The sequence below is a fragment of the Schistocerca piceifrons genome, chromosome 4, assembly GCF_021461385.2.
Source record: "Schistocerca piceifrons isolate TAMUIC-IGC-003096 chromosome 4, iqSchPice1.1, whole genome shotgun sequence".
NCBI lineage: Eukaryota > Metazoa > Arthropoda > Insecta > Orthoptera > Acrididae > Schistocerca > Schistocerca piceifrons.
The window spans coordinates 250,667,627-250,693,757 of NC_060141.1; the positions used below are offsets into that span (position 1 = coordinate 250,667,627).

Consider the following 26,131-nt stretch of genomic DNA (forward strand, 5'->3'; position numbering starts at 1 on the left):
CAGAGAAAAGGGGGAGGAGGAGATGGACACGGAGAGGGAGGGAGATAGAAACCAATAGGAAGATAGACACAGAGAAAGTGATGGGGGCCTGTTGTGGGGGTAGTGTCAATGTGCTTTGCAGGGGCTGCATCTGCAGATGGGCATGGCTGAGCAGAGAAAGGGGGGGAGGGAGGAGATGGATAGTGGGGAAGGGGGAGGATGAGCTAGACAGAGAAAAGGCGAAGGAGAAGATTGACTGACAGAGATAGGGAGGAGGTGGTGGATAGTGACGGGAGGAGGAGATGTACAGTGAGAGGAGAAAGGAGGAGATGGGGCAGAGAGAGGGGGAGGCAAAAATGTGTGCACTGTGTGTGTCAAACATGAACATGAGTGAAGTTCTGGGAAAAGTCCAACCAAATTTGCCACATGAACAGCAAAGTTCACAAGTATCAGCACTGTGGGGTTTATAACAACCAAGCCCAAATATGAGTGAAGATACTAGCAAACACGTTTTTTCAGTCCCTGCTGTATAGGCTGTCCTGCGCAAATCTGTGTTGTGTGGCTTCAGTGCTGTAACTTTACTGATCTATTTTGCAGGGCTATATAAGTGGGTAGGGTGTCCCAAAAATGGAAATGAGCTATCAGATGAATTAGAAGACTGTTAAGCTGCCATTCAATGAGGCAGAACACAATGGCAAGAGTCTTAAAGCAACATCATTGCCTGGGTATTGATGATGATTAACGCCAACTACCTGTCTTTGAAGGTGTACAGATTGTTTTGGCATTTTTGGATGCTGAAATCACTGAATTTGACTGTTGGAGCCGGTTTATTGATGGGAATGTCATTAAAAACCATAAAAATTTAAACAAACCATTATGTAGGGTGAATGATTTCTAAATTGTGTAGGCAGATTGCTTTGGGCCAGTTGGTTTGTCATGAAGCTGCACAAGATCACTTTTTTGCTATAATTATTCCCATGTGCCTTGCGCACAAACCAAATACATGCTATTGAAACAATGAGCTAATGTTTGATGTATCTTTCTACACAAAAAACATGAAGAAAGACAGATTTATGTCAATTTACGTTATGCTGCATGTAAATAACAATGACGATTACATACATGGGGCAATCAAACCATGATTCTTTGCACAAAATTCAGCTTTATTATGACAGCTTTGTAGTGTAAAGCAAGGGTGGTTTTTTTCCTGACAAGAATCTAATGGTTGAAAAAGGTTTATGTCCTTTTACAGGAAGAATTCAATTTAGCGTATGTATGAAGAATTAGCCAAACAGGTATGGTGTAAAGTTTTTCATTCTAAGTGATTCTGCAACAGGCTGTGTTATGAACCATAAAATGTATAACAGTGCAGGGGAAAAAGATAATAGTGAAAATTCAGTAGTCTGTTATTCTTGCAACAATTATCTTCATTAGGGTCATACATCATATGTGGACCAGCTATATACTAGCACAAAGTTATTTGAAAGATTGTTTGATAAGTGCATCTGTATTATTGGCACAGTAATGAGGAATAGTAGAGGGCTGCCACAGGAATTGAAACAAGATAAACTAAGAGGAGGTCAAATGATATTCAAGAGAAAAAAAAAATTGTGGTAGCACTTCACTGGACAAAGACTAGGGATGCGTTTGACCTGTCTACAAAACACAGTATCACAAAGACAAAAAAAGCTGCAATGGTAGAAAAGTGGAAGCCTGACCTCATACTTGATTGTAATAAAAATAAAACTGTTGTTGACCATGGAGATCAGTTGGTGACTGATTATTATTTTCAACAGTAAACAGCGGAATGGTGGAAGAAGGTATTTTTTCGTGTGTTTGTGATAGTTCATACTTGCTCTTCAAGAAATTTAGGTCTGTGTCTCTCAAATGAACCAATTTGTTTACATTTATATTGAAGCTGAGAAAACAAATTCTCGAGACTGCAGTTGGAGATTTTATCACAAATTAAACGCAGTATTCTAGCATACAGAGTAACTGCAAGGCATTTCCTCACTCATGTCCACTGTTAACAAGCTAAAAGTATGCTTCAAGATACTGAATTGTTTGTTCTGAGACACACACACACAGTACAGGCAAATGAGTTAGGGGAGAGACCAGATGGTGATGTGAATAATGTAAAATATGGATTGTGTCTACCTGAGTGCTTCAAGTAACATCACATACAGGCAAAATTTGCTCGATGAAGAAAGTTATACAGGAGAGAGGGGCAGTGGAGATGGACAGAGAGAAGGGTGAGGATGGGAGAGACAAGAGTGGAGCAGAGGTGACAGGCAGAAAGAGAGGAAGAAGGGGAGATGCATGAGGCTGCTGGAAAGTATAATGGGGGAGTGGGCAGGCAGGAAAAAGGGGGAAGGAGTAGCTGGGCAGAGAGAGGGGAGGAGGATATGGGCAGAGGAAGTAGGGAGAAAGATATGTTCGCAGATATGGTCTTCTCCAGTAGATGGGCACAGAGAAGAGGAGGAGGTGGAGGTGGAGGAAGTGATAGGGAGACAGAGAGAATGGTGTGCAGGAGATAGATAGATAGAGAGAGAGAAAGAGAGAGAGAGAGAGAGAGAGAGAGAGAGAGAGAGAGAGAGGTGGACAGAGATGGGGGAGGAAGAGAGTGAAACAGATAGGGGGAGGAGGAGATGAGTGTAATACATGCGTCAAACTAGTATGCGAGTGAAGCCGTGGGAAATAGGAGAGTCCTAGATGTTATCAAACAGTTTAAATTAAGTCCATACATAACTTTACACAGTGCTCTTATCAGCTGTCTAACACTCAGAAACCTAAAGTCTGTGAGCAGTATTGTTAACAAATCTCAGTTGGATCGCAGTGGCTGCTGCAATCACCCCAAAGTTGTACTTTTTTTTTACTTCTTTGTGTGGCACTGATTATGAGATGAAGGAGAAAAGCAAAAGCTTTTTATTGACAGGTATACCTTCACATTTATTTAAGGTGTTTTGTAATTCTCCACATATTTACAGAATAGTTATATTTTGAAAATAGAAGATTTGGAGGTAGAAAAAAAGTTTGTAAATGAAAAACATAAGAATTTATTACAAAATAATCCTTCTCAGCACTCTCTCTGTCCATCTCCCCCTGACTGCTCTCTCAGTCCATCTCCTCCTGAATGCTCTCTCTGTCCATCTTCCCCTCCTCACTCTGACTACCCATCTCATCCATGCTTAGCTGCCCCCCCCCCCCCTCCCCCCATCCCTCCCTCCCTCTCTCTCTCTCTCTCTCTCTCTCTCTCTCTCTCTCTCTCTCTCTCTCTCTCTCTCTCTCCGTGTGTGTGTGGGGGGCGGGGGGGGGGGGGGGGGGGGGGAGTGTACTTAAGCTTGTGAAAGGATTACTCTGAATGGAGTTTGAACATGGGATCAGTTCTGAGCTCTTGACAGGCATACAAAAAAGGAAGAAAAATTGCTGGCTTCGTTTCCAGCATAATGAGTCCCCCTCATTCTACCAGCCTTGAACCTCTGTCCGCTCTTCTGCCCTCTTTGACACCATTCTTGAACAGACTATTACTAGCTAAAATTCATTGCAGAACTCAATTAGTCTTTCTCCTCTGTCATTCCTAGTATCAAGCCCATATTCCCCCATAACCCTTTCTTCTACTCCTTCCCCTACAAGGTCCCCCATGACTGTTAGATTTTTGTCTCCCTTTACGTACTGAATTACATGTTCAATATCCTCATACTCTCTCTGTCTCTTCATCATCAACATGCAGTGTTGGCATGTATACCTGAAAGGCACTTCACTGACCCCACTATAACTAGGCCGAGACTACACCGACAACATATGATCTCTCCATTGGCAAAAGATTCTGGAGTAGACCCTCATTGAGATCTTCGGGAGGAGACTGCCAAGGGGGAGGCGACCATAAGAAAAAGTTTCATGAGGGTGACTAAGAAAAAGTTCCATGATGGTGACATGGGGATGTGAATTGAAAGGGGTGATATTGTGAAGGAAGGGGAAACGGTTGGGTGGAATGTGTGGGGGTAGTGGGTCACTGGACATTGAGGTGTACGCACTACCCACTGGCACCAGCATCCTGGCATCACATGCCTAGCCCATACACCTGACACCCCTTCCTCCCCCATTCACACCATCAAACTGGCTGCCTTCCCCCGAACCACTAGCCACCTACCCCAACTCCTCTCATTGGTCCCACCCTCTCTCTCCCTCTACCCACCCTACCCAACACAACCCTTACCTCCCCCTAAGTAGCCACCCTGCTGAAATGCAGCACTAACATAGTGTGTCCAGCAGGTTCCACAAAGATGCACAGGCAGGTTTCTTTCTGTTTTGTGGTTGCCTGTCAGTGACTCAATGCTTCTACTTTTTGGTGAGTGGCCTCCTTCGCTTTTAAAGTAGTATTAGTTGCTGTTGATAACTTTTGACATTGGTCACCTTTTGTGTGTGGTGTCAGTAGTGTTTAGAGAGAGAGAGAGAGAGAGAGAGAGAGAGAGAGAGAGAGAGAGAGAGAGAGAGAGAGAGAGAGGGGGGGGGGGGATGTGTGTGTGTCTATTATATTTCCACAGATGCCCCGAATATTGAGTTTTCAGATTTCCTTGTACTGCTCGTTCTTGTTGCATTTGCATCTTGAAAGTGGCAGGTTGCACAACTGCCAAAGTATTGTGGGTCATCATAAATGTCACGTGGCTGCATTCCCATAAATTATTTGAACATGAATAATCTTGTTTGTATGCAGGTTTCTGTATATTATGCATTATAGACTGTAAATTTTTTCTGTTTACTTCTATTTGCCAGTTTCAACTATATAGCTATTGGTTTCGTATCCTTTACTGCAAAAGGTTGTGTGCAAATAGCTGGTTGATGAGTGATGATCCCAGGTTGGTTTTAAGTACACTTTTATTACAGCATCACAACAAAACTGAGCTCAACATAATACACTATATGATCAAAAGTATCTGGACATCTAGCTGAAAATGACTTACAAGTTCTTGGCACCCTCCATCGGTGATGCTGGAATTCAGTATGGTGTTGGCCCACCCTAAGCCTTTATGACAGCTTCCACTCTTGCAGGCATATGTTCAGTCAGGTGCTGGAAGTTTTCTTGGGGAATGGCAGCCCATCCTTCACAGAGTGCTGCACTGAGGAGAGGTATCGATGTTATCCGGTGAGGCCTGGCATGAAGTCGGCGTTCCAAAACATCTCAAAGATGTTCTATAGGATTCAGGTCAGGACTCTGTGCAGGCCAGTCCATTACAGGGATATTATTGTCATGTAGCCACTCCACCACAGGCTGTGCTTTATGATCAGGTGGTCGATTGTGTTGAAAGATATAATCGCCATCCCTGAATTGCTCTTCAACAGCGGGAAACAAGAAAGTGTTTATAACATCAGTGTAGGCCTCTGCTGTGATAGTGCCATGCAAAACAACAAGGGGTGCAAGTCCCTCCATGAAAAACACGACCATACCGTAACACCACCACCTCCAAATTTTACTGTTGGCACTACACACGCTGGCAGATGACGTTCACCAGGCATTCGTCATACCCACACCCTACCATCGGATCGCCATATTGTGTACTATGATTCGTCACTCCACACAACATTTTTCCACTGTTCAATTGTAGAATGTTTACGCTCTCCTTACACCAAACGAGGCATCGTTTGGCATTTATGTGTGATGTGTGGTTTATGAGCAGTTGCTCGACCATGAAATCCAAGTTTTCTCACCTCCCGCCTAACTGTCATGAACTTGCAGTGAATCCTGATGCAGTTTGGAATTCCTGTGTGGTGGTCTGGACAGATGTCTGCCTATTACACATTATTACCCTCTTCAACTGTCGGCGGTCTCTGTCAGTCAACAAACGAGGTCGGCCTGTATGCTTTTGTGCTGTACGTGTCTCTTCATGTTTCCACTTCACTGTCTCTTTGGAAACAGTGGACCTAGGGATGTTTAGGAGTGTGGAAATCTTGTGTACAGATGTATGACACAAGCGACACCCGATCACCTGACCACATTTGGAGACCGTGAGTTCTGCGAAGTGTCCCATTCTGCTGTCTCACAATGTCTAATCACTACTGAGGTCGCTGATATGGAGTACCTGCCAGTAGGTGGCAGCACAATGCACCTAATATGAAAAACGTATGTTTTTGGGGATGTCTGGATACTTTTGATCACATAGTGTAACAACTGAAATGATCATCTTGATCAAGTGCGAGCAACAGAATCAAAGTCCATAGCAACATTGGTCTAGTGATAACACTAGAATAAATAAACTGTTGGTGTTTCACAGTAGCACTAGTGGTACAGTGCCATGGAGCTCTGAGAACACAGGGGCTATAGGAAGTGAGAGGCTCTGATGGAAACTACTGACTGCTCAATGTGAATGTTCTCCCTGGTAGCTGATGGAGCAGTGGTATGGTGTGGTGTGGTGTTTGCTCAACCGGCTGTTTGCGTTTGCTTGGATCTGAGTAAAGAGTTGTCTGTGGGAGGTTGAGCCATGATCTAAACACACAGCAGGTGGAGGAACATACGTGGGTGCTTGACGAGCACGTGACCTGCAAAAGCAAGCTAGTTTCCTTGATTGCAATGCCGCTGTTGCTGGTGTGCTTGCTGCCCATGAACGATGATGGTCCCACTGGTAGCAATTACTAGCATTTGGCCTGTCAACAGCTTGTAATCAATACAGTGTCTACACATATGACATCTTAGCAAGACTTGTAAACAGTCTCCAAAGGAGGACTACCTGCAGGTGTGGAGCAGACTATTTGATGGTCTTGGCATTGTGCCAAAAGGAGAAGTGGCCAATGACCAATGGCCACATACTAGAATTATCAAGCAACAATACAGCTTAAGGATGAATTTGACATGCATCCAGTGAAGAACCACACTTTCCATATATGAACCTCAACTTATCTCTCATTACAGGTGGATGCATTTTGATGTTACACATGACTGCAGTAAGTAATGTGAAACACATCCTTCAGTTGCACTGTGCCATCAAACAAAGTGGTGTGATGGTCAAAATACCAGACTTGCATTAGAGAGGAGTGGTTTTCAAATCGACATCCAGCTTTCCCTAAATCAGTTAAGGCAAGCGCTGTGATGGGCCCTTTGAAAAGGACTTGGCCAATTTCCTTCCCCATCCTTGTGCTATTCAAGCTTGTGCATCATTTATAATTACCTCTGTGTCGACATTTATAATTACCTGTATGTCAATCGTATGATTGTTTCCTAATCTTCCTTGCAATATACAGTTAATTTATATTACATGCAGTGATATTTTGGCTTGCAGTCACAGAGGGTTACATCTTGTGGCAAGAATGTCAAACTGTTTCTTAGGAATTCAGTGGCAGCAGCTTCCTGCCATTAGCTTATTTACGTGGAGGGACCTTAATGTGCAGTAAATAACAACAATAATAATATATTTGAAATGAAATGTAATGCAATGCAAAAAGGTATTGCACTTTAAAAAAACTATCTGTTACTAGTGAGAGAAAACGATTCCTTCTGCTCATGTGTGTAAAATATTGCTGCTTTTGTAACTAATGTCACTAAAACACACCTGTGGGATTGATCTCAACCTGGAAGTAGCTGGTTTGAATCCTGGTAATAGAAATTTTCACCCTCAGTACTTGGCTGGTGTCATGAAGTTCGTGATCACCAGACTTTGTGGCAGTATTCTGGCTTAAATTCCAAAACCTCTTTGCTGTATCTCATGAACAGTGGGCATGTAATATTGTTGATGATGATATGTCTTTCGTATGAAGATGTTAAACCCAGTGGTTCCTTTGGTGCTACAATGGGACTAGCAATGTGCTAGTACTGGGTTTCAGCCTCTCCTTTCTCTCATTATCATGCAACACAACTACATTCAACAGATACACTAAAGACACAGCTTTCATTTTCTTTGTACAAAATATTCTGTGTTGTAATGAAAATAGCTTTACAATGTAACACACCTTATTTATTTGTTCAAAAGCTGTATCTTCATAATAGCAATGTGAAATATCAAAAGATGACTGCCGGTTGTGATACACAGATATCTTTTATCCACAAAAAGTACTTATTTAAATAGTGTTAAATTTAAGTTTATTTTGTTTTGCTTATGTGCCGCACTGTCTGTTGTTTTTGTGCAATTGAATATTTACCATTCCTATTGTGTTTTTTCTTAAAAACAACCCATATTATCTGAAATTTCAACAATCATGAAGAATGCCAAAATATTGTGTGACATAAACACTGAAAATTCTGTTCAAGTTTTCTTAATAATACAGCTTTTGTTAAAACTAGGTAGCTACATGTTTTGGTACTGTATTGTCTATTCTCATCACAAAAGTGTAATTAAATGTTTCTAAATGGTATTTCTCAACATATTTGTTATTGTTACTGTAAGGGACAGCCCAATGAAAACTGAACACCCACCACAATAGAACTATGGAATGGTTCCATTCAAAAGTAATCACAACACAAATTAAGACATTTATCCCACCGGGAAACAAAATGACCAGTCCCTGTTTCACAGAAAACAGTCAGCCACTGACGGATCCACAGCTGCTGCCAATCTCGCACTTGCTGGTCCAGCTGAAACCGACATCCACACATGTCTTTTGTCAGGTTGCCAAAGATGTTAAAATCAAATGCTGAAAGATCCAGTTTGTATGGAGGTTGTTGCAGTGTTTCCCAACCAAATCACTTGAAGCATAGCCTTGTGTAATTGGCAGTGTGGAGGTGGGATTTTCATGCAAAAGGAAGATTCTGTCCAAAAGCAATACAGGAAATTTTGCCTTTATGGCCTATCCCAGTTTCTGCAAAGTGTCCTCATAGCATTGTGCATTGTTTAGGGTTCCACACTGGAGGAACTTGATGAGCAGAGGGCCCCTGCAGTCGGAGTAGTAGGTCATTATGAACTTACCGGAACTTTTGTGAATAGCTTTGGGCTTCTTTGGCAGGGGAGACGTGGAATGTTTCGACTGTTTGCTTTGCTGTTTGTCCTGGGGCTGTCAGAAGGCTGTTGGAGGGGGTTATCCTTTAGCACGATAACACCCGTCCCCACACTGCCAATCAGACGAAGTCTGCACTTCAGCAATTTGTTTGGGAAACAATGCAGCATCCTACGTACAGCCCTGACCTTTCCCCAAATGAGTTGCACATCTTTGGTAACCTGACAAAAGACATGCTGTGAACATTGGTTTCAGTCGGACCAGCAAATGCAAGACTGGCTGCAGTTGTGGATTTGTCAGAGGCCAACTGTGTTCTATGAAGCAGGAAGTGATTATCTTGTTTTCCAGTGGGACAATTGTCTTAACATGTGTGGTGATTACTTTTGAATGGTATTCTTCTATGGTCCCATTGAGGTGGGTATTCGGTTTTTATTTAACTGCTTCACATAGATGCGATCTAGGACTAAATTTTCCGAGTTATAACTGTTTGACAACCTTATCAAACAGTCTTGGTAACATGAATTCTCTAAAAACAAAGCAGTACATTTTTCTGCCATATCTTTAAATCAGTTCCAAAAACAGTGGCAGCAGCACAAAATACTTTCAGTGTCATTTCTGTTTACATATAGCCAGTTTTGTGGCCTTGATGGACTTAATACATTCTTGAAAGTTAATTTAGTTCTTCTTTCAAAATTGACTGTGAGTGGGAAATGTAGTGTTTTTATGCTAGTGAGAGAAATTCTCTAAGCCTATCTGATTTTACCTGAATGACACCATTCCAGTATGTTGGATTGGAAGAGGAGGAGCAGAAGATGAACTTCATTGCCAGTCGCCTCCCAGGTCTCGAGACCACACTCTTTCTGACTTTTAGCTGTGGGATTACATGAAAGAACCCACTTTTTCCACCCTTTGTCTGACACTCTTGAAAGTCTTCAACATCGCATTGTTGAAGCTGTGAATTTGGTAACAAGAGACCATCTATTTCGTGTGTGGCAGGAAATGAGGCTCTGTTTTGATATTTGTCATGTAACACATGATGCTCACATTGAATGCATAAAAATTTGAACTTTCTCTTTCCAGGAACATTGGAATTGTAGTTCTGTTTTTTGTAGTTTGGAAGCAATAAATGTTTGGAATCTGTTCCTTCTTTTTGAATAGCCCTGTATATGTGACAATACATTAAGAGTTGATAGCAAAATTCTCAAAAAATTCTTCAAATTTTTACATGATACTCCAATAAAGCTTCAGATGAACAAATATTACATATATTTTTAAATATCTATGGTATATAAATAGATATTTAAAATCTATACTACTATACAAAGAGAAGTTGATGTTACCAAAAATCTTGAAAAGTTCTTGACCGACTTACTTCACATTTTTACCTGACACTCTAACAAAGATTCATATGGACATAGAATATATATTTTTAAACAACACTGTACAGGTTTTCTGTTAAAACCGAATGCAAAAAAGAAAATGCTGCACTTTGAAAATGTGCTGTTTAGTTTTCTTTCTCGCAGTCAATTTTAAGTATGATAGCAAGGTATTTAAACACTCAGACAGGTTGTTTCTCCCATTTATACTGAAGCACCAAAGAAACTGGTATAGGTGTGTGTATTTGAATACAGAGATGTGTAAACAGGCAGAATACGGTGCTGCGGTCAGCAACACCTATATAAGACAGCAAGTGTCTGGTGCAGTTGTTAGATCAGTTACTGCTGCTAGAATGGCATGTTATCAAGGTTTAAGTGAGTTTGAACGAGCTGTTACAGTCAGCGCGTGAGCGATGGGACACAGCATATTACCATTTCACAAGTGTCCTGTGAATACCAGGGATCTGGTAAAACATCAAATATCCGACATTGCTGTGGCCAGAAAAAGATTTTACAAGAACGGGACTAATGATGACTGAAGAGAATTGTTCAACGTGACAGAAGTACAACCCTTCCGCAAATTGCAGCAGACTTCAATGCTGGGCCATCAACAAATGCCAGTGTGCGAACCATTCAACAAAACATAATCGAAATGGGCTTTCAGAGCTGAAGTCCTATTTGTGTACCTTTGATGAATGCATGACACAAAGCTTTAAGCCTCACCTGGGCCCATCAACACCAACATTGGACTGTTGACTGGAAATATGTTGCCTGAAAATATGTTGCCTGGTCGGATGAGTCTCACTTAAAATTATATTGAGCAGATGGACATGTACGGGTATGGAGACAACCTCGTGAATCCATGGACCCTGCATGTCAGCAAGGGACTGTTCATGCTGGTGGAGGCTCTGTAATGGTGTGGGGCATGTGCAGTTGTAGTGATGTGGGACCCCTGATATGTCTAGATACGACTCTGACAAGTGCCATATGTAAGCATCCTATCTGATCACCTGCATCCATCTGAACGAGTTGGGCAGCCCTAGCAGGATAATGCGACACCCCACACATCCAGAATTGCTACAGCAGAGTGGCTACAGGAATACTCTTCTGAGTTTAAATGCTTCTGCTGGCCACCAAACTTGCCAGACATCAACATTGTTGAGTATATCTGGGATGTTTGCAACATGCTGTTCAGAAGATATCTCCACCCTCCGGATCTATGGACAGTCCTGCTGGATTCATGGTGTCAGTTCCCTCCAACACTACTTCGGACATTAGTTGAGTCCATGCCACATTGTGTTGCGACACTTCTGTGTGTTTGCGGGGGCCCTACATGCTATTAGACAGGTGTACCAGTTTCTTTGGCTCTTCAGTGTATATTCTTTCTCCTTATTTTCAATATCAAACAAAAACTGTCTGCCCAGGGGGTCCACAGCTCTTTTGTGGCTACGTGTGTGGCTCGCATGTGGCCCGGAGGTTTTGCAGCCTCTCTTTCCTTCTGGGCTGCTTTTCCATCCCTGTATCCCTTTACAATGACCTGGCTATTCCCTCTGTTCTGCTGTTCCTTTACGGTCTTCTCTCACTTTTCCACTCTCCCTGTTTTTGGCTTTTTCTGGTCCCTCTTGGGGTTTGACCTCCCTTGGAAAAATGTTTCTGTAGCATGAGTCATTTGGGAAGAACTCCCTCCCTAGTGTCTCTAGTGTGGGTTTATCTCCCCTCTCCTCCTTCCCCCCTTCCTTCCCTGCCATAGCCTCCACCTCTCCCAGGTCACCAACATGGTAGCCAGACTGTGTAGAGGGACTGTTATGTACCCATCAGGCTGAGCCCACTGACAACACAGGGATCACACTTTTGGTACCTGAGCTGTCACTGCTTTGTGTATGTCTGGGAGTGGATGGCTTAGGCCAAAACCCTTTCCCTGTTACTGGGTTTGACCCAGGGCAGATGGGGAGACATTCACCACTGCTAAACCACTCTTTTTTTGTTGAACACATTGAAGATAATTTCGATGAAGTTGACTCCCTTAGTAAGATGTGAGGTGGTTCCTGCTCTTCTGCCAGTTAGTCGGCTTCCCTTTGTGCTTGTGAGCTTTTGGGAGACATCCTGGTGAGTATTACTCCTCACCAGTCTTTAAATTGACACGGAGCATTATTTTCGCAGGGACCTACTTATCAGTCTGATGAGGAACTCTGGACTAATCTGGCATGGCATGGCTTTCAGTTTTGTCTGGCAAGTGCAGAGAGGTCCTAAGACAATTGTGTTAATACTGACTCTTTTATCCTGGCCTTTAAGTGAGTACCCTTCCAGAAAAAGTTAAGGTTATGGTTTACTATTATGACCAGGAGCCCAATACTCCACCTCCCATGGGCTGTTTCTGGTTCTCCACTTTGGTCACATGTCTTCATGAGGTGAGGCAAATCCCATTTGCAGTGACTGCAGCTGGCCTCTCTATGTTGGGAGTTCTTGCACCCCATCGCACAGGTGCATGGAGTGTTCCAGCTCACATTATCCTCACTTGTCAGATTGCCCAATTTATAATAAGGAAAGGAAGATTCAGGAATTCAAAACTCTTGACCATCTGTTCTACTCTGAGGCCCAGTGGAAATTCGACAGTCTCAGCCTGGTATCTCCATTATCTACCTTTGCTTTTGTTGTGTCCTGTCCTCCTCTTCCTCCTTACCTCCATCCTGTCCCCCTTCCCTGTTCTCCTCCCTGGTGGTCCCCGTTCCCTGCCTTCAAGGAACTGCTCCTTCTCCTTGGCCAGAAAACCCTCTTTTCTGGCACCTACTGGGGATGGGGCTCCCTCTAGGAGCTCTCCTCCCTGGCATCTCCAGGACAAGAAGTCTGTTACTTCAAGTTGGATGTGGGACCCAAACTCTTGTGGGCCTCATGATTGCTCATTCTCTTTTAGGTCTTGATATTGCCGCAACTTGCTTTCTTCCTGACCACACCTCCTCTTGCCCTCCAGAGGAGGAGGAGGAGGAGACGAAGAAGAAGAAGAAGAAGAAGATGATGATGATGTGTAAGTCTCAGGGCCAGCCCCCTGCCCCCCCCCCCCCCCCCCCCCCCTCCTCTCCCTGACATCCCAAGGCATGTTGCCCCCTCCATCTCAATCAGGGTCCCCTCTCACATTCATGGATCTCACTCCATCCTTATCTGTGACAGAGATTGTTTAGGAATAATGCTCAATTCTGGCCCATTCAATGCCCATTCTGACTGTAGTACTACCCTCTTCCAATGGAACTGTAATGGTTAGTGTCATCACCTTTGAGAATTGCAGTCTCTTCTTTCTCTCTACTCTGTAGCCTGTGTTGTATTACAGGAGTCTCATTTCATGGACAGTCATTCACTGAATCTTATTGGTTTCCATGCCTTCTGCTGGAACCCGGTCAGCTCTTTGCCGTACGTTGGTCTGCACAGGCATTATTAGATCCTGGGTTCCTCTTCAAACCACAATGGAGGTGATGCCTGATCTGATCCTTTTAGACTTCTGCAGAAACAATATGCAATCTTTGTCACCCCAGACTGGCCTCCTAAGTTTCCTGCTCTTCTTGCCCTCCTTTGACAGTTCCCTCCTCCTGTCTTTCTCCTTGTAGATTTTAATGGCCATGACCCTCTGTGGAGTGTTACTACAGCCATTGACTGGGGTAGGATTGTTGAAGATCTGCTGGCAGGGTTTGATCTCAGCCTCCGCAATACTGGAGCACCCACACAATGTAGTGTAGCACACAGCATTTTTTAATCATTTACCTTTCCATCTGTAGCCATGGATTCCTCCCCTCCATTTAGTGGAGAGTTCACGACAATTTGTGTGACAGTGATCATTTTCCAGTTGTCTTTCTTCTTCTTCAGCACAATTCACCTGCATGCCCTTTCAGATGGGCATTCACTGATGCAAATTGTGATGCCTTTCCCACATGATGGCATTGATGGGTCCATACAGAGTTTGACCAGTGCCATTCTTTTGGCAGCTGCTTCAGTAATTCCCTCTTCCTTGGGTTCTCCTGAATGGAAGACTGTCCCTTGGTGGATCCATGAAATTGCTGTGACTATTAAAGACTGCCATCATGCTCTCCAATGCTAGAAATAGCATCCATCTCTCGACAACCCCCTGGCTTTCAAATGGCCTCATGCTTGGGCCTGTCATCTAATTAAATGCAAGAAATGGATTTGTTGTGAATGATATGTCACTGCTATAGGGCTGCATACTACTCCTTCAGAGGTATGGGAAAAGATCAGTTGCATTTTTGACCCATGTCCTCCTATAGATGTCTTGGGAATTTCCCTTAATGGTGTCATCCTCACCAGGCCGGACTGTATCGCTTAGCATTTTGCTCAGAATTTCGCCCAGGCTTCAGCATTGGTCCACTATCTGCTGGTGTTCAATCTTCTCTAACACCATCTGGAATTACTCCCTTTGTCTTTTGTTCTCCATTACCTGGAGTCTTATAATGCCCCATTTAGCAAGTCGGACTTGTCAGCACCCTTGCTTTCTGCCCCGACATGGCTCTTTGACCAGACTGGGTGCAAAACCATATGCTTCAACACTTATTGATGGCTAGGCAATGTTGTATACTTATTCATTTTAATCGTCGCTGAAGTGAGGGGATATTTCCTTCCCAGTGATGAGAAAGTGTCATTATTCTAGTTTTGAAACTGGGTAAACTGCCTCTTCAGATGGACAGCTGTTTGTCCAATCAGTTTAGCCAATGCCCTCTGTAAGTTCCTTGAATGTATGGTGTGTTGTTGGCTGTATTGGATCTTTGAATCCCAGAACCTAATGGCTGTGTCCCATGGTGTTTTTTGCTGAGGCCGTTCTGCTGCAGATAATTTAGTCCACTTTATTGGCATATGATTAGAATACTACTACAGAATTTGAATTAACAGAAACTTTGTAATCCTACCCATATGCAGATTAAAACTATTTCCTCACAGATCCAGCAGCAGGAGAGGTCTCTCTTATCCTGTATCAGCAGGAGAGGTCTCTCATGCCATGTGTGCCAATAATCCCAACCAATTTACCCACTTATTTTAAATAACTTCAGTTCACTATCAAGATTTTGTTGGCAATAACAGTAAAGAAGGCTTAAGGTCAGCAAATGGTGGGAAGAGGAGATGGAGATGGAGCCGGTGGGGGGGGGGGGGGGAGGAGGAGACAGACATAAAGGGGGTGGAGGAAGAGGGGTAAAGGCATAGGAGGAGCTGATGGACAGAGGGGGAGAGGAGGTGACGGGCAGAGAGAGGGAGAGGGCAAAGGAGATGGACAAACAGAGAGGAGATGGACAGAGAAAGGGGGGGGGGGGGGGAGAAGAAGTTTAGGGTGTAGGTCCAGTTCCCATACACATTTAGCATTTTTGAAACATTGCCGATTTTGCTCTTGTCTGTATATCAGAATTAGTTTATTTTTGCTGTTCTTCAATTGTAATACCAAGACATGTCCAATATCCTTGTAAAAGAGATCTATGGCGGAATTAAACTACTACTACTATTACTACCACAACCACCACCACCACCACCACCACCACCACCACACCACCACTATAAAAGTAGAGTATGACAAGGAGCTCATATGTAAAGCTTATTACTGTTTCAGGAGGGTAAAAATTAGGAGAGGTATAGTCTGAACTTGTAAATGTATACGTTCCAATTGATCCAAAAACAGTCATCTTGTTATTTTTTAGACCTGATATTGGGTGTCATTTACATGTTTAAATTACTCTGTGGTTCTGATGAAATAGTTACCGTATTTACTCGAATCTAAGCCGCACCTGAAAAATGAGACTCGAAATTAAAAAAAAAAAAAATAAAAATAAAAAAAATAAAAAAAAAATTCCCGAATCTAAGCCCCACATGAAATTTGAGACTCGAAATTCGAAGGGAGGGAGAAGTTTTAGGCCACACCTCCAAATCAAAACAAAGTTGGCCCATTGTAATAGAATGACGATACAGCTACAGTAGTTTAGTTTGAGTTGTAAGCTTAGCAGTTAAGCTTTACCAGGTAGCCATTGCTATGCGTCAGGAGCTCCATCCGTATTTATACAGGTACCCTTCCTTTTTCACGTGCTTCGTCTGGTTGAATCGATTGCTTATTTTGCTACGATCTGATAAGTGCCGTTTTCTTTGTTATAGGTGTTTACGTCACTCTAAGCTGAAAATGCATTACTGTACTGTGTCACGCATTGTTTGTTGCTTTCTGATAGTGCGTGTTTACGGCCTGTCGCCGCTCGCGCATGGCTTGCTTTTGTGCGCGCTATCGCCACTATCCCCCCCATGAACCATGGACCTTGCCGTTGGTGGGGAGGCTTGCGTGCCTCAGCGATACAGATGGCCGTACCGTAGGTGCAACCACAACGGAGGGGTATCTGTTGAGAGGCCAGACAAACATGTGGTTCCTGAAGAGGGGCAGCAGCCTTTTCAGTAGTTGCAGGGGCAACAGTCTGGATGATTGACTGATCTGGCCTTGTAACATTAACCAAAACGGCCTTGCTGTGCTGGTACTGCGAACGGCTGAAAGCAAGGGGAAACTACAGCTGTAATTTTTCCCGAGGACATGCAGCTTTACTGTATGATTAAATGATGATGGCGTCCTCTTGGGTAAAATATTCCGGAGGTAAAATGGTCCCCCATTCGGATCTCCGGGCGGGGACTACTCAAGAGGACGTCGTTATCAGGAGAAAGAAAACTGGCATTCTACGGATCGGAGAGTGGAATGTCGGATCCCTTAATCGGGCAGGTAGGTTAGAAATTTAAAAAGGGAAATGGATAGATTAAAGTTAGATATAGTGGGAATTAGTGAAGTTCGGTGGCAGGAGGAACAAGACTTTTGGTCAGGTGATTACAGGGCTATAAATACAAAATCAAATAGGGGTAATGCAGGAGTAGGTTTAATAATGAATAAAAAAAATAGGAGTGCGGGTAAGCTACTACAAACAGCATAGTGAACGAATTATTGTGGCCAAGATAGACACAAAGCTTATGCCTACTACAGTAGTACAAGTTTATATGCCAACTAGCTCGGCAGATGATAAAGAAATTGATGAAATGTATGACGAGATAAAAGAAATTATTCAGGTAGTGAAGGGAGACGAAAATTTAATAGTCATGGGTGACTGGAATTCGTCAGTAGGAAAAGGGAGAGAAGGAAACATAGTAGGTGAATATGGATTGGGGGGAAGAAATGAAAGAGGAAGCCGCCTTGTAGAATTTTGCACAGAGCATAACTTAATCATAGCTAACACTTGGTTCAAGAATCATAAAAGAAGGTTGTATACCTGGAAGAATCCTGGAGATACTAAAAGGTATCAGTTAGATCATATAATGGTAAGACAGAGATTTAGGAACCAGTTTTTAAATTGTTAGACATTTCCAGGGGCAGATGTGGACTCTGACCACAATCTATTGGTTATGAACTGCAGATTGAAACTGAAGAAACTGCAAAAAGGTGGGAATTTAAGGAGATGGGACCTGGATAAACTGAAAGAACCAGAGGTTGTAGAGAGTTTCAGGGAGAGCATAAGGGAACAATTGACAGGAATGGGGGAAAGAAATACAGTAGAAGAAGAATGGGTAGCTCTGAGGGATAAAGTAGTGAAGGCAGCAGAAGATCAAGTAGGTAAAAAGACGAGGGCTAATAGAAATCCTTGGGTAACAGAAGAAATATTGAATTTAATTGATGAAAGGAGAAAATATAAAAATGCAGTAAATGAAGCAGGCAAAAAGGAATACAAACGTCTCAGAAATGAGATCGACAGGAAGTGCAAAATGGCTGAGCAGGGATGGCTAGAGGACAAGACCTAAGTCGAAACAAGGCCCCGGGAGTAGACAACATTCCATTAGAACTACTGATGGCCTTGGGAGAGCCAGTCATGACAAAACTCTACCATCTGGTGGGCAAGATGTATGAGACAGGCGAAATACCCACAGACTTCAAGAAGAATATAATAATTCCAATCCCAAAGAAAGCAGGTGTTGACAGATGTGAAAATTACCGAACTATCAGTTTAATAAGTCACAGCTGCAAAATACTAACGCGAATTCTGTACAGACGAATGGAAAAACTGGTAGAAGCGGACCTTGGGGAAGATCATTTTGGATTCCATAGAAATGTTGGAACACGTGAGGCAATACTAACCTTACGACTTATCTTAGAAGAAAGATTAAGAAAAGGCAAACCTACATTTCTAGCATTTGTAGACTTAGAGAAAGCTTTTGACAATGTTAACTGGAATACTCTCTTTCAAATTCTGAAGGTGGCAGGGGTAAAATACAGGGAGCAAAAGGCTATTTACAATTTGTACAGAAACCAGATGGCAGTTATAAGAGTCAAGGGGCATGAAAGGGAAACAGTGGTTGGGAAAGGAGTGAGACAGGGTTGTAGCCTCTCCCCGATGTTATTCAATCTGTATATTGAGCAAGCAGTAAAGGAAACAAAAGAAAAATTCGGAGTAGGTATTAAAATTCATGGAGAAGAAGTAAAAACTTTGAGGTTCGCCGATGACATTGTAATTCTGTCAGAGACAGCAAAGGACTTGGAAGAGCAGTTGAACGGAATGGACAGTGTCTTGAAAGGAGGCTGTAAGATGAACATCAACAAAAGCAAAACGAGGATAATGAAATGTAGTCAAATTAAATCGGGTGATGCTGAGGGAATTAGATTAGGAAATGAGACACTTAAAGTAGTAAAGGAGTTTTGCTATTTAGGGAGTAAAATAACTGATGATGGTCGAAGTAGAGAGGATATAAAATGTAGACTGGCAATGGCAAAGAAATCGTTTCTGAAGAAGAGAAATTTGTTAACATCGAGTATAGATTTAAGTGTCAGGAAGTCGTTTCTGAAAGTACACTCCTGGAAATGGAAAAAAGAACACATTGACACCGGTGTGTCAGACCCCCATACTTGCTCCGGACACTGCGAGAGGGCTGTACAAGCAGTGATCACACGCACGGCACAGCGGACACACCAGAAACCGCGGTGTTGGCCGTCGAATGGCGCTAGCTGCGCAGCATTTGTGCACCGCCGCCGTCAGTGTCAGCCAGTTTGCCGTGGCATACGGAGCTCCATCACAGTCTTTAAAACTGGTAGCATGCCGCGACGGCGTGGACGTGAGCCGTATGTGCAGTTGGCGGACTTTGAGCGAGGGCGTATAGTGGGCATGCGGGAGGCCGGGTGGACGTACCGCCGAATTGCTCAACACGTGGGGCGTGAGGTCTCCACAGTACATCGATGTTGTTGCCAGTGGTCGGCGGAAGGTGCACGTGCCCGTCGACCTGGGACCGGACCGCAGCGACGCACGGATGCACGCCAAGACCGTAGGATCCTACGCAGTGCCGTAGGGGACCGCACCGCCACTTCCCAGCAAATTAGGGACACTGTTGCTCCTGGGGTATCGGCGAGGACCATTTGCAACCGCCTCCATGAAGCTGGGCTACGGTCCCGCACACCGTTAGGCCGTCTTCCACTCACGCCCCAACATCGTGCAGCCCGCCTCCAGTGGTGTCACGACAGGCGTGAATGGAGGGACGAATGGAGACGTGTCGTCTTCAGCGATGAGAGTCGCTTCTGCCTTGGTGCCAATGATGGTCGTATGCGTGTTTGGCGCCGTGCAGGTGAGCGCCACAATCAGGACTGCATACGACCGAGGCACACAGGGCCAACACCCGGCATCATGGTGTGGGGAGCGATCTCCTACACTGGCCGTACACCACTGGTGATCATCGAGGGGACACTGAATAGTGCACGGTACATCCAAACCGTCATCGAACCCATCGTTCTACCATTCCTAGACCGGCAAGGGAACTTGCTGTTCCAACAGGACAATGCACGTCCGCATGTATCCCGTGCCACCCAACGTGCTCTAGAAGGTTTAAGTCAACTACCCTGGCCAGCAAGATCTCCGGATCTGTCCCCCATTGAGCATGTTTGGGACTGGATGAAGCGTCGTCTCACGCGGTCTGCACGTCCAGCACGAACGCTGGTCCAACTGAGGCGCCAGGTGGAAATGGCATGGCAAGCCGTTCCACAGGACTACATCCAGCATCTCTACGATCGTCTCCATGGGAGAATAGCAGCCTGCATTTCTGCGAAAGGTGGATATACACTGTACTTGTGCCGACATTGTGCATGCTCTGTTGCCTGTGTCTATGTGCCTGTGGTTCTGTCAGTGTGATCATGTGATGTATCTGACCCCAGGAATGTGTCAATAAAGTTTCCCCTTCGTGGGACAATGAATTCACGGTGTTCTTATTTCAATTTCCAGGAGTGTATTTGTATGGAGTGTAGCCATGTATGGAAGTGAAACATGGACGATAACCAGTTTGGAGAAGAAGAGAATAGAAGCTTTTGAAATGTGGTGCTACAGAAGAATGCTGAAGATAAGGTGGGTAGATCACGCAACTAATGAGGAGGTATTGAATAGGATTGGAGAGAAGAGAAGTTTGTGGCATAACTTGACTAGAAGAAGGGATTGGTTGGTAGGACATGTTTTGAGGCATCAAGGGATCACAAATTTAGCATTGGAGGGCAGTGTGGAGGGTAAAAATCGTAGAGGGAGACCAAGAGATCAATACACTAAGCAGATTCAGAAGGATGTAGGTTGCAGTGGGTACTGGGAGATGAAGAAGCTTGCACAGGATAGAGTAGCATGGAGAGCTGCATCAAACCAGTCTCAGGACTGAAGACCACAACAACAAAAACATCGCCGCTTACAATAAAAAAAAAAAAAAAAAAGAAGAAAGAGAGAGAAATCGTCTCATTGGCGAAACAATAGCAAGAGACTGCTATTTGTTGTTACTTACACTGCTGCTTTCTTTGATAATGATTAACAAGAACCAAATAATAGACTGCGTATGATAGAAGATGTTCTGAACGAGAGTTAGGCGAAAATTTTTCTCCGTTTGAAAATCTTTGCGGCCGCTTCTTTAGTACATCAAATTCTGCACAGAAATTAGAGTCATCTTAGATTTAAAAATCTAGTCAGTTGCCGTCTTCATTTCTGACTGTATCACTATTTGACATAAGAATAATACGAATATAAACATGACACGATATGTATATTCTTCCACATTTGCTGTTGTCTCACCCCAGTTTCGTAGTTTAGTAGGCAAACAGGATTTAAATGAGGTAGCAGCAAACACGAAAGAATACATGGCAAAATGTTTATATTCGTATTCTTTCTTATGGTGAAGAGAATACTGCATGTGATTCACATTTCGTCAGGTTCGTATTAGCAACCATCTCTTCTCGCAGGTACGAAAAAATTCAGAACGTAGACTTGGCCATATTGACAAACATCCCAAACAGTCTTGCCAGTCAGATTTTCGTAATACATGGAAATTCTGCTTCATTCGAAGATGAACAATACGGATTTTTTTTTTTTACTGACGCAGAGGTTTTGGCGCCAGTATTTATCTTTGTGCCTACAAAGCATGCCTGTGTGCCGCTACATATATTCGACGGAAGAAGTTAGTTGTGGCGGCACCTACCAACATTTTTCAGAACTTGCGCCTGCTTTGCACTCGATTGTAAGCCGCAGGCAGTTTTTTGGATTACAAAAACCGGAAAAAAAGTGCGGCTTAGATTCGAGTAAATACGGTAATAGCTAGTGGCTGTCCACTCATGCAAAATCAGATATATATATATATATATATATATATATATATATATATATATATATATATATATATATATATATATATATATATATATATATATATATATATATATATATATATATATATATATATATATATATATATATATATATATATATATATATATATATATATATATATATATATATATATATATATATATATATATGTTTGACCTTTTGCTGCTGAGCACTGAATGTTGAATAGTAAAAGCTTGTCATCACTTGTAATAGATTAGAGGACACCAAATAAGCCCACTATCAAGCAATTTAAATTACTGAAATTATACACTGTACTTTGATTCTTAATGATGTGCTGTGCCTTCCCATCCCCCTTTTTTCATTTGACTACTAAAGTGTGTTTTTACTCTGTAGGTATTACAAGTTTACCACAGCTCCTGTTACCATTTCTTGAACGTTACAATAAGATTGTACTGTGGCTTGGAAATGATGTTGGAGCTTGGGATGCTGCAAGGATGTTTGCTAAAAAGATGAGTGAGCGGAGGTGCTATTTTGTCAGACCAACGGAGAAACAAATTTCTGCTGCTGTTGCTTCAAACCTAGGTCAGGATTTGAAGGGAATTGTAAATACTGCCCAGCCCGTTTGGCACCAAGCAATTACAACCTTCTCTTCGCTACGAGAAGATGTTCTGTCAGAGTTGCAGAACATAGATAAAGTAATAACCATTAATTATATGTATGAATAAAGTAAATTATGTACCGTATGGTAAACTGCAAATTTCTGGCCAATTACCACATCAAAATTTTTACCTACATCTCATGTTCCTTGTCTTCCAGGGTTTGCTTTAAGATAACTTTTTCCTTTTTTCTGTCTTATTTTTCATAAACAGAGCCATTATGAAAACTTGAAGATTTACTCATTCCTTAATTTTTTTACCTGACTATCATTGTGTGCCTCTCCTGGTTTGAGCAGTTGCTGAGTGAATGTTTCTCTTGTGTGTTGCATAATGTCCTTATGAGTTTCACCTTTCATATTTTGTATTTAGGTGTGCAGTATGTGACTGCTTTTTCTAATTTTATGTCTTTATTTTTGATTGTTGTGTTTGATAATATATTATAATTTTTGTCAGAATTTGTTTTTGTAGTATCTTACATTTTTTAGGTCCAAGGTGTGAAGTGGAAGAGGTTCCCAACACTCACAAAAATATTGAAAGGTCACCGACGTGGTGAATTCACTGTCCTGACAGGTCCTACTGGTAGTGGTAAAACTACCTTTGTGAGTGAGTATTCCTTGGATCTAGCCATGCAAGGTGTAAATACTCTTTGGGGGAGTTTTGAAATACGTAATGCCCGTTTAGCAAGGACAATGCTTCAGCAAATGGCGACAGTACCATTAGATACACACTTGGAACAGTTTGATTACTGGGCCGATGTTTTTGAAAAATTGCCAATTTATTTCATGACTTTTCATGGGCAACAACCAGTACGTGTTGTAATGGAAGCCGTTGAACATGCAGCTTATGTTCATGATATTGCCCATGTAATTATTGATAATGTCCAATTTATGATGGGAATTTCTGAAGAGCCACGAAACAGTGACAGATTTTGGAAACAAGATGCCATAATTGCATCATTCCGCTCATTTGCCACAAAGAAGAACTGTCATGTTACTTTGGTTATTCATCCTAGAAAAGAGAGAGATGCTGATGACTTAACAACAAATTCAATTTTTGGTAGTGCAAAAGCTGCCCAGGAGGCAGATAATGTGCTTATAATACAAGACAAAAGGCTGACTTCTGTCAGAGGCAAAAAGTACTTACAGGTGAGATTGTAACTAGTGTGTATAACTGCACATAAATACGTTAAGTGGGTTTAATAACTTTTGAAATTGGACTAAATTATTGTATCTGTTTATTTGAATTCTAGGTGGCTAAAAACAGATATACTGGTGATCTTGGTATGATGCCCTTGGAGTTTGACAAAGACAGTTTAAGTTATGGACATCACAAGAAAAAGAGCAAAGATAAAGAACAGTAATGGAAGAACCATAGTGTATAACACATTAGATTTACTGTTGTGTCAAAAGAAAAAGAGCAAAGATAAAGGACAGTAATGGAAGAACCATAGTGTATAACACATTAGATTTACTGTTGTGTCAAAATTGATACTTTTTATCAGGCTTTGTCATTGCTTGAAACAACCAGTACTTTTAACAATAATTCCTGCAATAATATTTATAATTTCCTACAAAAATAAAAAAAGAGCTTACACACAAATGCAAAGTTCTTCATGGTAAGCTTTTTTTCATACACATGACTAAAAAAATTCATCGTTAGAGTGGCATTGCACAGAGCTAAAATATTGATGTTGTAGTTACAAGGAACAATTTTGAAACCATAATTCAACCAGTCTAAAATTGTTATCCATGATTTATTGAAATTACTCTATTTTGTTCTACAAGTCTATTATCAGTAGTCTTACTCAGTCTCTAGCAACATTGCTATGAGTAACAAATTAGCCCATAGCTCTCTGCAGTATAGATTTAGATGTCAACGAACAAAGGTTTATTCCAAATGATCACCACATTTAAAAGGAAAGCACACATCACTTTGGAATAATAATTTACAGTTGGTATTGATATGTTAGTAGTGGTATACCAGTAAACCATTATTCTGTAGCCAGGATTGAAGCATGAAACTAAAAATCAATTATAATGAATTAACCATTTATAAGTGAATTTTGTGTTATTCAGGCAAATCTGTTCTGGGCGAGGGAAACAGTTTTATTACCCAAGTGTAACTATACAATCATAATTACAGGTTTTAGAGCAAGTTGAATGATTGTTTCTCCAATATTGTATGATGCAAATCCTGGAAAGCCTAAGTGTAACTAAACAATAAGAGAGAGAGAGAGAGAGAGAGAGAGAGAGAGATAAAAGTCCAGAAAAAAGACAGCACAGACAAGATTTTAAAGTATCAGTCAACACTAAGGCATTAAAATCGAGAAACAAAACAAAGAATAAAGAAAATAAAAAGATGGGAAGGGTAGAGGCTACGCTGGACCACCGAGCCAGGACCGCCAAGGGGGCAGGGGGACGGGGGGGGGGGGGGGGGGGAGACAGGAGCAGGAGAAGGAGAAGGAGAAGGAGAGGGGTGCCCAACCAAACCGTCAGATGGTCAATGATGCCATAAAGCCCTAAGGGATGAATAGAAACCATCTTTGCAGGCAAACTTAACACCAGGTCAGCCGCTTTGGCATCATCTGCTAGCACCAGAGATAGTGTGTCAGGAAGATTAAGATGCCTCCTCAATGCAGCCGAATTAGGGCAGTGTTGAGTAAGTGGTCCACCATGAGGCGGGTTCCGCATCAGCAGTGAGGGGGATCCTTACATCAGAGAACACGGCCATGGGGCAGCCAAGTGTGGCTGTTGTGGAGTCAACAGAGGCTGTGGATTCTGTGTGAGAAGCACACAGGAAAGACTGCTACATGGTCATCGGCTCCTTAACTGTCCTCAGTTTGTTAAGGGAGATCAGGACAGACCATTCTGAGCTCCAGACTTCAGCAGTCAATGGCATATAAACAACCAAAGGTCTAGGTCTGGGACCCCATTTTCGGAATCTGAACCCCGGTGGCCAGCTTGGCTAACTGATCAGCTCGTTTATTTATCAAAATCCCAACATGACTATGGGCCCAAACGAAAATGATTGGCTATCTGGCTTGATGAAAGTCAGAGATTAGATACAAGATAGCTGTAACCAGTGGATGAAGAGAGTAGTCCTGGTCTAAAGCATGTAGGCATTACAGATTAGAATACTCTTGCCAGTGCAAGAGCAAACATGGATAAGGGCTAGCTTAAGGGTAATCAATTCAGCAGTGAAGATACTGCAGCCATTTGACAGAGAGTGGACTTCACTGTAGCGTGCATGTGTGTATGCAAAACCTGTTCATCCATCGACTGTTGTGCCATTGGTGAATACCACTTCCGAACAGTGATACATATCAAGGACAGTCAAGAACAAACGGTGAAAAATTGTGATGTGAACGGAATATTTTGGACCAAAGGAGACTTCAAGACAAATGCAAGGTCGGAACATAAGCTATGGTGGCAGATGCAATGTCTCCCTGACCAGAGGCAACAGTGTAGGAAGTTGCAGTTGTGAACACACTGGAGGAATGCAACAATTGTAAGCGCAGTTCTGGATTGCTGTTGTGAGAAGTGGAGCTCCCTTCCGGGGAAAAGGAGATGGT

The 26,131-nt window shown here is 42.5% G+C and overlaps 1 protein-coding gene across 1 annotated transcript in view; it reads left to right on the forward strand.

Annotated features, from left to right (window-relative positions):
* Window positions 1-24,560, forward strand: part of LOC124795077 (mitochondrial DNA helicase) — a 55,311-nt gene extending 30,751 nt beyond the window's left edge. Inside the window, exons 4-6 of the mRNA XM_047258892.1 lie at window positions 22,298-22,599; window positions 23,046-23,705; window positions 23,810-24,560. Coding sequence (XP_047114848.1) covers window positions 22,298-22,599; window positions 23,046-23,705; window positions 23,810-23,920 — 1,073 coding nt within the window. The 3' untranslated portion in view covers window positions 23,921-24,560. The remainder of the gene's footprint in view (window positions 1-22,297; window positions 22,600-23,045; window positions 23,706-23,809) is intronic.
* The last annotated feature ends 1,571 nt before the right edge of the window (window positions 24,561-26,131 follow it).